The 16134-nt window shown below is 42.4% G+C and overlaps 1 protein-coding gene across 1 annotated transcript in view; it reads left to right on the forward strand.

The window, feature by feature from the left end:
- LOC306879407 (uncharacterized protein) overlaps window positions 1-16134 on the forward strand; it is a 143145-nt gene that overhangs the window by 111371 nt on the left and 15640 nt on the right. Inside the window, exon 4 of the mRNA XM_079432337.1 lies at window positions 12520-12725. Coding sequence (XP_079288463.1) covers window positions 12520-12725 — 206 coding nt within the window. The remainder of the gene's footprint in view (window positions 1-12519; window positions 12726-16134) is intronic.

Raw genomic sequence — 16134 nt, forward strand, 5'->3', positions numbered from 1 at the left:
AAGTGTATATTTGTGAAATAACTCTCGTATAACTGTGACGGTTCGAGGAGAACAGAGGACTCAAATGCAGAGGGTAGAGGTAACCAGCAGGTTTATTCTCCGAAAAGGTGAACAAAACAAATAACACAAACAAAACAGTGCGCAAGTCTCTGGGGTAATCCAGCTCAGAGAGGAGCGAGGCAGAGATCGGCAGTCCTTCTCTCTACGCGTCCTGGGGTACAGACAAAATAGACGTGAGTAACTCCAGTGCACAACACAATCACAGAACACAAAACAATCTACTGACAATAAGGGCTGGTCAGAAGAGAAATATAAAGGAGAGGGAAAATGAGCGACAGGTGGAATAGAATCAGCTTGTGACACGCGCAGCCCCACCGCCGGATCAGTGCTGATTGCGCCCGTCACGAGCTGCTGAAAAAGACATGACAACACAGACGGCATAGGGAGCCAGGAAGGCACCCTGACCCGTGACAGTACCCCTCCCCTCAGGAACGCCTCCTGGCATCCCCGGAGGACTCACCATGACGCCGATGGAACTGGTCGATGAGAGCGAGATCCAGAATGTCGCGAGCCGGAACCCAGCATCTCTCCTCCGGACCATAACCCTCCCAGTCTACCAGGTATTGGTGACCTCTACCCCTACGCCTGACATCAATCAGCCGCCGTACCGTATAAGCCGGTGACCCTTCAATGAGTCTGGGGGGCGGGGGGGCAGAGGTCTGGGGCTGAAGGGGGGAGCGAATGACGGGCTTGATCTTAGATACATGAAAAACCGGATGAATCTTCTTAAAGGGGGGGGTTAACTTGAGTCGCACCGTCACCGGACTGAGCACCTTAGAAATGATGAATGGTCCAACGAATTTGGGTCCCAGTTTACGTGAGGGGAGTCTGAAGTGGAGGTCCTGAGAAGACAACCAAACCTTCTGACCGCACACGTAAAGTGGGGGCTTAGTACGGCGACGGTCCGCCGACGCTTTGTTCCTCTCGCCAGTCCGGATGAGGGCTTCTCTGGCGGTCCTCCAAGTACGGAGGCATCTCTGAATAAACGCATGCGCGGACGGAACAACAGCGTCGGATTCCTGGGAGGGGAATAATGGTGGCTGGTAGCCTAAACAGCACTGGAAGGGAGACAAACCCGTAGACGAGACCGGAAGGGAGTTATGCGCGTACTCGACCATGGTTAATCTGGAACTCCAAGATGACGGTTCGGCAGACGCCACACAGCGCAGAACTCTCTCCAAGTCCTGGTTAGCACGCTCAGCCTGCCCGTTAGTCTGCGGGTGATAACCTGAGGATAAACTCGCAGTCGCCCCCAGCTGTCGACAGAATTCTGTCCAAAACCTAGACACAAACTGGGGACCCCTGTCAGAAACCACGTTCACCGGGAGGCCATGAATACGGAAAACGTGATCCAAGACAACAGTCGCTGTCTCCCTCGCTGAAGGTAATTTGGGGAGGGGAATGAAATGAGCCGCCTTAGAGAACCTGTCCACCACAGTGAGGACTACCGTCATGCCACTAGACGGGGGTAGGCCAGTGACGAAGTCCATCGCTATGTGTGACCAGGGCCGCGAAGGAACCGACAGTGGCTGGAGTAGCCCTGCTGGAGGTCGATTGGAGCCCTTCCCCGCAGCGCAAACCGGACAGGCAGACACGAACAAGCGGGCATCCCGCGCCATGGACGGCCACCAAAACCGCTGCTTGATTAATATGCTGGTACGAGTAGCTCCTGGGTGGCAAGCTAGCTTGGACGAGTGGCCCCACTGTAGGACGCTAGTTCGGACTGACTCGGGCACAAATAACAGACCCTCTGGGCATCCCGCGGGAATAGTGGTGCCACGAAGCGCCGTGCAGACCTTGGATTCCACCCCCCAAGTGACCGCCGCCACCACCCGTTCGGGAGGCAGAATGGGCACAGGGAGGATGGAACTAGCCTCAGTCTCAAAAATCCGCGACAATGCATCGGGTTTGCCATTCTTGGACCCCGGGCGGTAAGAGATGGTAAATCTAAACCTTCCGAAAAACAATGCCCAGCGAGCCTGCCGAGAATTTAGTCTCTTAGCGGTGCGGATGTATTCGAGGTTCTTGTGATCAGTCCAAACAATAAAAGGAACCCCCGTGCCCTCTAACCAGTGACGCCACTCCTCCAGTGCCAACTTGACAGCAAGTAACTCCCTATTCCCGATGTCGTAATTCCGTTCCGAGGGGGTTAAACGATGAGAAAAGAAGGCGCAGGGATGTATTCTCTCGTCCGAGAGTGATCTTTGGGATAAAATACCTCCGACCCCCACCTCTGACGCATCCACCTCCACAATGAACTGACGAGACGGGTCTGGTGTAGTTAAAATGGGAGCCGAAATGAAGCCACTCTTAAGATTCTCGAACGCAGTCTGAGCCTGCGACGACCAACTGAAAGCGTCCTAGTGGAGGTGAGATCAGTCAGAGGCAGGGCGACCTGACTAAAGTTCCGAATGAACCGCCTGTAAAAATTGGCAAACCCCAGAAATCGCTGGACCGCTCTACGACTATCTGGGGTGGGCCAATCAGCAACTGCTTCTACTTTGGCAGGATCCATCCGGATACCCTCGGGAGAGAGGATAAATCCCAGGAACGGAACCGACCGTGCGTGAAACTCGCACTTCTCAATCTTGATGAACAAACGATTCTCAAGTAGCCGCTGGAGCACTCGCCTGACGTGCTGGACATGATCGCGCTCGTTCTGGGAGAAGATCAGGATATCGTCGAGATAGACAAAAACAAACCGGTCGACCATGTCTCTGAGCACGTCATTGACGAGTGCCTGGAAAACCGCCGGGGAGTTGGAAAGCCCAAACGGCATGACCAAATACTCAAAGTGTCCCGTAGGGGTGTTAAAGGCGGTCTTCCATTCGTCCCCCTCCCTAATCCGAACTAAGTGATAAGCGTTGCGGAGGTCCAACTTCGTAAAGATGGCTGCCCCCTGCAAGAGCTCGAACGCGGATGACATCAACGGCAAAGGATAATGATTCTTCACCGTGATGTCATTCAACCCCCGATAGTCTATGCAGGGGCGCAACGAACCATCCTTCTTCTCCACGAAGAAGAACCCCGCCCCAGCAGGAGAGGAAGAGGGTCGAATGATGCCTGCTACCTGAGAATCGTGGATATATCTCTCCATGGCCTCCCTCTCAGGCCTAGACAGAGAGTATAGACGCCCCTTGGGCGGAGAAGTGCCAGGCAACAGGTCTATCGCACAGTCGTACGGGCGGTGCGGAGGCAGAGATGAAGCTCGGGACTTACTGAACACCGCTCTCAAGTCATGGTAAGCCTCCGGTACATCCGCCAGACTCACCGGCTCCTCCTGCAACACAGAACAAGACATTAAAGGGGGAAAAGCAGCCCCCAAACACTGAGATAAACAGAAAGGGCTCCAACCCAACACGGAGTTAAGAGCCCAATCAATGTGGGGGTTGTGCTTAACCAGCCAGGTGTGTCCCAAAACCACAGGCGCGGTGGGTGAATGGATGAGGAGGAAACGAATCTCCTCAGCATGATTGCCAGAAAGTGTGAGTGTGACAAAATAGGTGACATGAGTAATCCTGGTGAGGAGGGTGCCGCAAAGTGTTCTAGCCGATATAGGCTCAGCCAGGGCCACAGACGGAAGTCTCAAGCGTGTGGCCAGCCCATAATCCATGAAATCACCCTCTGCTCCAGAGTCAATCAAAGCCACAACCTGATAAGCTGTCTCTTTAACCAGTATAGAGGCTTGAAACTCACAACGGCCGCCAGAGGGCAATTGAGTGCTAGTAACGCTCACCGTACGTGCTCCCTTGAGCGGTGAACGCCGTCTAGCTGCCGTGCACGATGCTGCCACGTGACCTGCCTCCCCGCAGTAGAGACATAGCTGGTTGTCAAGGCGATAACGCCGCTCTCTGACGGTCAACCGTGCTCTTCCGACCTGCATCGGCTCCTCCTCGGAAAAAACGAGATGTTGGAGGGTCGTGTCATTCGCCGCTCCTGACGCGACTCTAGTGACCAGCTCTGGGGAAAACCCGCTCCTCCGATGACGAGAACGGAGAGAAATCCGATTCTCTACTCTGATGGCGAGGTCGATGAGCCCATCCAGGCTCGAGGGTAATTCAAGGGAATAGATCTCATCCTTGATGTTTTCGGCCAGACCGTGAAGAAAGTGATCCCAAAGAGCTTTGTCGTTCCAGCCACAGGATGCCGCGAGTGTACGAAACTCGATAGAATAACTGGATACTGAACCCTCTCTCTGTCGTAGCAGCGTCAAGGCTCGTGCCGCCTCAGTTCCCTGAACCGAGCGATCAAACACCTTGCGTAGTTCCTCCGAGAAATTGTTAAAGGAGTAACAGCAGTCCTGCTCTTTATCCCACATCGCCGTTCCCCATTCTCACGCTTGCCCCACCAAGAGCGTGATGGTGAAGGCCACCTTAGACCGCTCCGTGGGAAAACAGGATGGCTGCAGTGAGAAAATCAGAGAGCATTGGGACAAAAAGGAGCGACATGTGTTGGGCTCACCCGAGTAAGAGTCAGGAGGATTGAGCCGTGGTTCGGCGTAACGGTTACTCCTTCCATCGGGATCGGGAGGAGGAATTGCCAAAGGAGTCGCGGGAGGGCTGGCGTGCAGCTGATCAAACCGCTCAACCAGCTGCTCGAGCTGGAGAGAGATCTCGGAATAAGCGTGGCGGGAAGCCGCAATCTCCTCCTGATGACGACCCAGAAGAACGCCCTGCTGCATCAGGGCTCGGCGCATCTCATCCTCCTCTGCTGTGTCCATAATTAGTCAGTAGATTCTGTGACGGTTCGAGGAGAACAGAGGACTCAAATGCAGAGGGTAGAGGTAACCAGCAGGTTTATTCTCCGAAAAGGTGAACAAAACAAATAACACAAACAAAACAGTGCGCAAGTCTCTGGGGTAATCCAGCTCAGAGAGGAGCGAGGCAGAGATCGGCAGTCCTTCTCTCTACGCGTCCTGGGGTACAGACAAAATAGACGTAAGTAACTCCAGTGCACAACACAATCACAGAACACAAAACAATCTACTGACAACAAGGGCTGGTCAGAAGAGAAATATAAAGGAGAGGGAAAATGAGCGACAGGTGGAATAGAATCAGCTTGTGACACGCGCAGCCCCACCGCCGGATCAGTGCTGATTGCGCCCGTCACGAGCTGCTAAAAAAGACATGACAACACAGACGGCAGAGGGAGCCAGGAAGGCACCCTGACCCGTGACAATAACGTTTTAAAGGAATAGCTGACCAGAAACTGAAAATTCTGTTATTATTTACCGTCATGTAATTTTTTTTTTGAAGAACATCCTGGTCATTGCTTTTCAGTGAAAGTAAATGAGAACTGGGGCTGTCAATCTCCAAAAAGAACCATAAAAATATCAAAAAATGGTCCATAAGACGGTTTCCCAAGTCTTCTGAAGCCATATAACGTCTTTGGGAATAGAACAAAATCATTATTCACTAAAAACCGGTTCTTGTGCATTCATGTGAGTTTTGTGAATGAATCATTTATTTGAATTGGATCTTTTCAGTGGAATGTTTGATCTACAGTAGTTCATAAAACCAGCCTGAATGATTTGAAATCCAGTGGAATATTATCAGTGAATAATGACTAAAATTTGGATGTTTTTGTTATGCAAAGCTATTGTATTTCTTCAGAAGACATTATTATATTTTTTATGATAATGTTCTGTTTCTTTCTGTCCACCACCAACTTTGTAAAACAGCTGGAAGCTCTAAGCAAGCTGTCAGTATTCACTTAGCTACAGGAAATGAGCATAAGTCTTTGATGCTATAGTAAAGTTGTCTCTCTGCATCTCATAGTGGTCACAAAATGTTCACTTCAGGGCCCATCCTCTTTCCTGTCAGATTCAGACAGACCCTCTGATCAACTTATGCTAATGCTTGTCTAACAGAGTCCGCCACTGCAACGCCAACACAGCAATGTCTATGCAAAACAGCAGCCGGAGGGAGAGGACAAAATATATTCATGCCTTTTTTCCTCCACCCCCCCAACTCTGTCCTTTCTCTCCAGGGTGTTTTTTATCTTTCCTTTCACTTGACCGTTTGTGCTTTTTGTTTCCTTTCTTCAGCTGATGTCATTTACAGCATGTTAAAGATGAACTGTGCCCCTCTCGTAGATTTGATCAGTCATTATGGCTTCCCCAGAGAGAAATGTTATTATGATTGTTTCCGTAGACTCTGTATCCCAGTGTTCCTAGATTGCCAATGGATCTGTGCTCTTTGCACCACATCAATAAGAAAGGGGAAAGGGAAGTGGTGTGTGGCCAAGTATGGTGACCCATACTCAGAATTTAACCCATCCAAGTGTACACACAGTAGTGAACATACACCCGGAGCAGTGGACAGCCAATGCAGGGGCTGCCGGGGGAGCAGTTGGGGGTTCTGTGCCTTGCTCAAGTGTCTCACCTCAGTCGTGGTATTGAGGGTGGAGAGAGTGTTGGTTAATCACTCCCCCCACCTACAATCCCTGCCGGACCTCAGACTTGAACCCACAACAGGCATATAATATAATATAATATAATATTCAATAGTGAAGCTTGTGCACAGTTTTATTTGTTTGCGTGCTTGATTTTGTATGCCCTAGTGCAAAGAGGACGTCTTGTAAATATAGAAACAAATTTATAATAGATAAAGTGTAGTTAGGCCCTCAGATGAAATGATGTCATATATACGTAATGCACAAATGTAGAAAATGTATTTGGGTTGCCTTATTAATATGGATTGTAGAAGAATGTGTAGTGTCCTACTTCCAAGATGTTGGCTTTTAAATAATCCCAATAGGCCTTGTGTCGTCTAATTGATTGATTGGAATGGCTCCTAAAGGTCATTTTCATAAAACATTAGGAGGTGATGAACACAACGCTGTCTGTGATTGTTAGCCAAGAGTTAATTTATTACAACAAGCATACTAACTATGTAGTTATACTGGATTACCTGCTAAAGATGTTTCAAATTCGCTCCATTTGGGATAATACAATGTTTAATTATCCACCACTGTTTTGAATACCTAATTACATATAAAGCATCACTTTTATCAAAATAGATGCCTGACCCAGTTAATTTGTCCTTTACATCCACTTTATTGCACATATGCATTCAAAACATGTAAAGAGGTCATGTATCAAAAGCTGGGAGAACAATTTTCACATTCATTACCCATTAAAGAGCTAATCTATATCAATTTATATATGGTTTGAATTTGTCCTATTTGGATATAAAGCACACAGGCTTTATTAATTGCTTTATTAAGGTTAAGCATGTATGAGGCTCCAGCTGTTGTAACAGAAGGGGGATGTTTATTGTTGTGGTGACTGTATGAGGATATCCCACTCGCAGTCAAGTGTTTTGATTGATTTATTTTATTTTTTTGCATTTTCATTCAACAAAAGTTAATAAGATTGCATTTTTATAATCTGTCTAATAAATAGCTACAGTATTTTTCTACAAAAAAATCTTGTTTACATCCAATACTTCTATTCAGAAGAAACAGAAAAACATGGAAACCCACAAACTCATCTTTTCCACTGCATGTCTCAATAATGCTGCTTCTTTTCTTTGGGTCTTCCAGGGTAATCAAATTTTCCTGCTGTACTTTGTGACCCTTTTGTGGTGCTTTTAACCCAAACCGCATCTCCTTAGCCTTAATAGAGGTATTGTTTAAATACAAATATGACAGGGGCCCAGGGGCATATACTGAGGACAGAGATATTACGCTAACAGCTGCACAGTAGTGCTCCATTTCAGTGCTCACCCATTAAAAAACTTTTAACAGGCTCTGCCATCTTGCCTGTGATTATTTAAGACAAAGGGACTGAACAATTCTCTCTACCCTTATCTTCCTCTGTGCGGCCCTTTTCTTTTACTGTCCCTCCATTAGAAGTCTCACATTGTTCAACAACATATTAGCCCTCAAAAGCTTTTACCTTGGGAATTGTGTCCATTATCTTTAGATGATGGAAAACTGTTTCATTTTTAACAAATAGCATCTCAGCTCTTGGTATCTATTCAGCTCAAGCACAAAGGCAGAATTTTTCCTTCAATAAGCTAGAGTTTATAAATAAAAGCAGGACTGTTTTGGTCTATAATACTTTAGAATGACAATACCATCATGCTAGTGCATTAGCAAAGTGGAACGTTTTTTCTTTTAAATGCTTCATAGCTGCAATATCTTGGTTACTTCAAGTTAGGGTTGGGTAATATAATGGTATGGCATGCAAAGTTAGAATAATATTTAAAATATACAGCATGTAAGATATTTTTTGTTGTTTTTTTAAGAGAAACAAATTAATACTTTATTCAGCAAGTATGTATTACTTTTATAAAACGCAACTGTGAAGACAATTATAATGAAATTTAAAATGCAGCACAACTTTTTTCAACATTAATAATAATAAGAAATGTTTCTTGTGCACCAAATCAGCATGTTAGAATGATTTCTGAAGAATGATGGGACATTGAACACTGGTGTAAAGGCTGCTGAAAATTTAGTTTTACCATCACATAACAATTTATTAATTATGAACCTAAGGTTTTACCAGAATTTATTATATTTTGAGCATAAGATTTTTATTTTATTTTTTTTTTAATTAAAAAATGTTAGCGACCCCAAACTTTTGAACGGTCCAGTATAATAAATATATTTTAAAGTTGTTAATTTCATGTGAGACTAAACAAGAAATGTGAATGAAAACTTGCAGGCAATTATTTTTTTATTTTTTATTAATAGAAACACTCTGACCACCTTGACATTTAAGAAAAGAAAAGAAAAACATTTGGGTATGACATGTAGAAACTGAACCCGAGTTTGGCTTAGGGAAAGAGGTACATGAGGGTGAAGGAAATCAGCTAAATTAAAACTCCAGAGCATATTAGCAAGCATGACGGTCCACACAGGCCCCGTACTTTTCAATGCCCCCTATTCTTGGGTTATGTAAACACCCCCTTAAATGCACTCAAAACACACAGCCCCCATTAAAAACACCAGCTTAAAACCATCATCAAGTCAAACCTAAATCCATTTATCCATCAGTACTCTTGTGGGAATACTAGGCAATCATGCATCCACATATAGAAACCCGTTTAAGTGTGCTACTAATGTCACATGCCTTACTTGACTAAATAAACCCTAATATTGCACCTGGAGCACAGCAATGCAAAACACCCAGAGGAGCAAAGGCTGCTCATGATGTACAGACATTTTAGTGTTTACATTTTGGATGAAGATTAGGCTGGCATGGGAGGTGTATAGGTACACTGTGTAGTTCGAACCACAGGGAGGTAGAAAAGGCCATTCAGGAAGTATCTGTGTGCTAGTGGGACAGCTTCTCCTCTCACGGCCCGTATCTGTTTGCCGTAGGAATTTGGCCTGTTTATATTTGTCCGACTTTGATGTTGATTTTTTCCCAGCGAGATCCTGAAAAGCTCCACATGTTGGTTTGTACCTGTTGCCGCATGTGCCTCAGATCATGGCAGCTCTCGTATGCCTCCACAAGTGGGCACCCACTTTACCTTTGTAAATTAATTAGCTTCGGTGTGGAAATAAAAGCAGGTGAAAGTTCAGGGTCTGTCTGGGATGAATCGTATCAGGTCCCTCTGAAGCGCTCTTTCATTCTCTCCTATCTCTCTCTCTCTGGCTGAAGGGCAGAGTCAAACATAGAGGCTGAGAAATGAAGATGGATGCGTCCCACTATCAGGAAAGCACTTACTGCGGCTTGATGCAACCTTAAACATTGCAGATAGTTCAGTGGCACTTGCCACAGAGAATCTAATTAATGAATAGCTGTTCTAACACAAGTGAGGCGGCGGTATGCATTTGCAGATGAGGCAGGGACACTAATTAAACGCTGTTCCAGATATCACACCAGGAGTGGTTAGCTTGTCAGGCTTTTTTTCTTTTTCTCAAGTTTCTTCTTTTCTTGGCAAATTTTTTACTCATCCACAAAAGCACATGAGGACCGAGATTTGAAGTTGTAGGAGGAATGGCCTGTGCTTATTCATTGAAAAAGAACCATTTTCACTCAGAAATTGTTTCACAATGCACACTGAATTAAATATGACATTTTGAAGTAGAAAGACTGAAATTGTATGTTGTTGTAAATCGGAATCCAACAATCTTTTCAATTTTTTCATTTACAACTTTGAAACTGTAATATATATATATATATATATATATATATATATATATATATAATTATTATTATTTTTTATTTTTTTTAACAGTGTACTCTGTAGGTTAGGATTCTGTGTGGCCTACAAAAATCCACTGGAAAAAATAATAGCTGTTTGGTTTATTTTCTGAGATGAATTGAGGATGTGGCGATCTATTCATCTACTTCCTCAGAGTAAATACTTTCCTGTAAAATATTTTGTGGTTATTAAATTTCTCACCAACTCGGATATTAATTTGGTAAGTGGCAAGAATATTAATAAAACAGGCTATAAAACAAAATGTCAGCGACAAAGTGCCTGAGTGTACACACACACATAAACATGCAATGTGTGGCCGTGACAGAGTTCTCCATGCCTGAAGCCAAGGAGAGAGAGAACAGGTGTGAAGCCACAAGCTGTAGTCAGGAGGGATGTTTAGCCTCACAAAGTCTGCTTGTTTGTTTTCTGTGGAGCCCTAATGACTAGGCCTCAGGATACAGAATGAAAACAACATACTTTTATACAAGCTTTTCTGATATGCTATCAGAAATATTTTGATTGCTGAAATTATTTGAATTTCTTGTATTACAATTACCTGTAATTATTGTTTAAATAGACGTTGAATGTTTTGACCTAATTTTCTGAAACAAGCAATGGTTTACACTGTAAACAGTAAATACGTGTACTTGTTTTCTTATGGATAAGGGCCTGATCTGACCTTTAACCCAAGGAGATCTGTAATACTTGGAGAAAACTGTTCCCTCTTATCTCAATGGCAGTTGCTTGGTTGGCACAGGACCCACGGGAGTATGCGATTTGAAATCTGCCATCTTTGTGCTTCAGTACTCAAACACATTTTTTATTTTTTTCTGGCAATTGTAAATGCCATGTTATTAATCACTCTGGTGCTGCAAGACAGCTGACAACAATTTTTGACCGATGACATCACATAAACATGTAAACGCACCTTAAAACCTTTATTTTTTATTGTCATATATAGGGAGTAACAGGGTGCACAGTCAGTAGACAGGAAACCATGTAAGTTAATTTGGCATGTTTTCATATTCAGTGTGGGTAAAATTAAAAACATTTCTGAAAAAAAGCATTCTTGATAAAAAAATTATAATAAAATAACAGTAATGTTGTGTGAGTGCAATTTAAAATACGTTTTTATGTCATTTAAATCTGTGATGGCAAAGCTGAAGTTTTAGCAACCATTACTCTTCAGTGTCACATGATCCTTCAAAAATCATTCTAATATGCTGATGTAGTGCTTGATGTTTTTTTGTTTTTGTTTTGTTTTTTGTTAAATAAGCAGTTATCTTGCTTATTATTTTTGTGGGAACTGTGATACTTTTTTGCAGGATTCTTTTCAGGAACATTATAAGACCATTTCAAGGACGTAAACAATAACAAAGGCGTTGGAACGCTACTGCGCATGTGTGGTCCTGAAGCATTTCCGGTAGCGCCATCTTTAAAGTCCGTGTAAAGTGATATTAAAATATGTGTTCTGAGTTTGTCACACAACAGAAAAATGTGTTATTAACCACCCAGCCAAATTTGAATGATAATAAAAACCGCCAAGTAACTAAAATAAGTTATCAAAATCTTTCGCTGTCCGCTGTCGGTGCTGAAACCACGCCCAATTGTGGGAAAGCGGCCGTCTCTCTCAACTGTCAAAAACCCCTACAACCTGAATGGATGCTACTGATACTACCTCTAGTAACTTAAAAACAAAGATGCCACTTCCTTATACCGCCAAATATCCGTTGAAATGGTCCACTGAGATTAATTTCTTTCAAAAAACAAAACAGCGAATTCTTACTGACCTCACTGACCTCACTACACTGACCTTACTAACTTTTTGAACGTTAGTTTATACATAGCATTCTTTTTTGTGGTCATCATCGAAGATGCTTTTTTAGTCCAGATGGTATAATTACAGCATCTACCAGCAGGGGCTAACAGGGTCATGTTAACCAGCCAAACCTTGACCCCTTTAGCATTCACAATTGTTACACTACTCTACTCTACCGATACAAAATAATGTCTGTTTTTAAACAGATTTTCTGAACACTTCACTTGTCCTGTTCCTGTTAGTTCAAGATGCTCAAACTAGGAGGGCAATATTTCGAAAGTGCCCTAAAGTGACAATATTTATCATTTTCAGGGGAATCAGCCTACATATATTAAGCTGGCATAGCAAAAAGAACATCCATAAATTACACGTTTATGACAAATCCACTCTCTAAACTAGATAAAGCATCTCCTCTTTTGATTGCCCCTTTCCTGTTTATCCTTCATTAATTCGTTTTCTTCTCTGTGTCTCCCTCAGTATCAGCTGCAGAGATGTGCACCCTGGCGGACCGTGGCCTCTCAGTGGCAGACCTGGCCCATTCTAGCCATCACTGTTCTCCTGCTGGCTCTGGTGCCATACGTGGTGTACCGAATGATGACTGCTTTTGACAATCCCCCTCCACACTCGCTCTTCAAGTCAGCAGCAATCGGCTTTGGCCTGCTTAGTGAAGCCCTGTTGATCAAGTGAGTACCGCCTGGGAATTGTTGATACCTGTCTTGTGGCTAAACACCTGAGTGATAATGTTCTCATTAAAAAAAAAAAACGACCCTCCCTATTCCGGTTCAACCTGTTTTAGAGATGAATAGGGAGACTAAAATTAATTTAGGAATTGAGGCTCAGAGTTGGCAAGAGGTGCGCATATCTGTGGCTGTCTAATTATAGAAATAACAATAAACCATGTGACACCATTTTCAAACTCTAACTACCTTGTGACATCAGAGAATGAGAAGGGGAGATCGAGACCACCGCTGTTTTATTTGTTCCAGCTAACACTTCTCAAACAATTCATATATCTCTGTGTGTGTGTGTGTTTCATATTTCATCATGACCAGATGGCTCCTCAGACTGTTATATGAATGTGTGCATGTATACTTGCGCGTGTGTACGCCGTATTTGTTACAGGCCACTGCTGCCTCAAGTCATTACTAATGCTTGATTAAAGTTGAGATCAATTTGATTAGTTTTCAATCAGCCCTTTACTATCTCACTCTTAATTTACTTCTCTATGTTTACCATTATATTCAGTAAAGCAATAAGCCAACTGTAAGGAAAATGAGATCACAAGAGGTCCCTGAGTGTGTTTTCAGCTGTTGTCTATTAGCATTATAGAGCCAAATTATTATTGCATGAGCGGTGAGCATACAAGCTTCATTTCTTTTAAAGGAGATATGCATTCTCAGAGGTTCTACACAGTCAGCTTGGAAATCTAGATGGGAAAAAGTCAGTTTTCCTACTGATTGCTGAAGGTGTGTGAGATATTGACATGATCAATGAGGTGTAAAATTAAAAGCTATATTGATCGCATTTCCCCTTCATTCATTTGTTATACATATATATGGAAACTCGATAGCCAAGCTTTACTAATTCTCCTGTATTTTCCAATGAGTGTAGCATTTGAAGTTAATAGGTAACTCATTTAGATGTTATCAGTAATGACAAGGCATAAGATGAAGAACATGACACGTGCAGCTCACAAGAAATCTGAGGCTGTTCGATAAACGCTTTAAAAAAAAAAGCCTATAAATATGTCACAAATTGGGAAACACGAATACAACATTTTGATAATAATGCATTACAGTATTGCTTTCCATAACTATTTGAAAATGTCACAAAAAGAAAAAACAACAAATAGGAGTGTTTCCTGTCCACATGGGATGTGTCACATCTAGTGTATCATAAACTGGCATTATTAAAGGATTGGTCTGAAAATAATGATGGGAAATGAACTTTCTCATTGCATAAGGTCTTTTGAAATCTTTTAGGAATGACTCACTTTGAACGAGGAGCGTGTTGTGTTGCTTTCTCTTGAAAACCTCAGAGCTAGAGAGAAATGAAACCGATGTTTTATTCTTTTGAAGAATAAAAAGAGGAAAAAAAGAACAATCCATACAATCAATCAAACCTATGAGAGTAGCATCCATTACTATAAAAGCTGCAACGATAATAAAAATGCCTTTGTTATGTTTCAGCCAATTGGACAGTATGGCTGCAAAACTGTTCACATGCTTCCCCTCTGATTCCAAAAACATGTGACAAATCCATAATACAATAACGGTGGATAGCTTTTTCATGTCGGATTATCTGACTATCCACTATTTGTGTTTCTGTAATGTCTTTCATTTTCCCTGAAAAAATTACTGTAATTTATATCGAAGCCCATTTTCAGATCGAACTGTAATAAGTTGCTGGGCTCGTCCTGTCAACAACTGACAAGAAAACAAATTTAATCTGAAGTGTTATTTTCCTTAGAGAACAGGTTCATAAAATACATTCATTTCTAACTTATGACAACTGCTCTCTTGCCTGTTTCTGAATTGCTTTATAAAGATCTGAAATGAACAGGTCATAAAGAGAGGCCGGGTGTTTGTGAAAAGAACCAGCTTCATCCTGTTGCTCCTGAGCGTCGCTGTTCATTTCACCTTTATTTGAAGACAAGCCTTCATTTATCACATTTGTATTCAATTCCTTCAGGTTTGTCTGTTTAATACAGTGAAATAGTCTTTGAACTGTTTCAATTAAAGAGAAAAACAGGATACACATGCTTTCTCCCCCTCTCTCCTTCTCTCTCTCTTTATCCTGCTAGGTTTTATAAGAGTGTTTTTCAGTTTTAATATAAGTAATTGGAAAAATGCTCCGGGTGCTTCAAGTCATTAGTAAATGAGCAGTCTGCTTTTATTAGCATCCGACTTGTAAGCAATGCATTAAACTCCTGAAATAAACATGATCAACACTGCTCTGTACTCATAATGGAAAAAATAATGTTACTTGACTTCCACGACTGAGTCAAGTCATTGAGCGAAATGTGTACATTTAAGATGATATTTGTGGAAACAGTGATGCAAATACAAAATCACCTCAGGTGTCTTTTTTAGAATAATGAGGTATATACAATTTTCTGATATGTACAGTAATTGTTCCAACACACACCCCCCCCCCCCCCCCTCTTTATTGTTTGGGGAAAAAAAGAAAGAAAATTCGGGGCTGTTTGTAATCAAGGAAATAATGCTCATAGGTTTTCTTATTAAACACTTTTTCAGAGTGGAATGTGCCTTGTGAACTGGTAATTAATATTGTGGCTGGGTTGGTAATTTGCTCTCGCGCCATTATACTGTTGTTCCAGCCGTTATCCACACTAGTAATGAGCTGTAATTTTACAACGGGAAATTGGTTTATATTTAAACAACACATTAAATTGTTAGAGAGAAGCATCAGGCTGAAGTGCTGCATTGCTTTACATATCTCACCTTATGTTTTAGCCCAGAAAATCTTTTTAAAAATAGATTATGATGTTGTTTTAAGTTCAGGTTTACCAAAGGGACAACATGATGTATCTTGGTGTTATCAAACATTTGTCCTAAGTACAAGGCTGGCAAAAAACCTTTTGCACACATTACTGGTAATTTGTTCTACAGCATATATTTGCAAATACCCCATTTACATTTTATAGTGCCTCTATACACTTTCCCATGTTAGATGAATATTACTACAATAATAATAAAACCGATAGCTATACCTTAGAGATGTATTGTTTTTTTCTTGTGTATTATCAACAGCCTGTCTGAAAATTACTAACAGCAAAATCAAACCCTAGGAAAATATAAAGAATAAAGAGCCAGCATATGTACATTCTCAGAAAAAAAAAGGACAAAAGCTGTCACTGGGTAGTACACTTTTGTACCTTTTTGCTTACTTATACAGCATGCACCTTTAAGGTAAAAATATACACTCTTTAGGTACAAAGGTACCATCCCAATGACAGCTTTTGTACCTGTTTTTGTGTGTAATAGTGTATAACATTAGTTAGTGTGGATATGTGGATAACGGCGGGAACGACAGTATAATTGGGACAGTCGTGCCCTAATGGATAGAGAA

The sequence above is a fragment of the Barbus barbus genome, assembly GCF_936440315.1.
Source record: "Barbus barbus genome assembly, chromosome: 13".
NCBI lineage: Eukaryota > Metazoa > Chordata > Actinopteri > Cypriniformes > Cyprinidae > Barbus > Barbus barbus.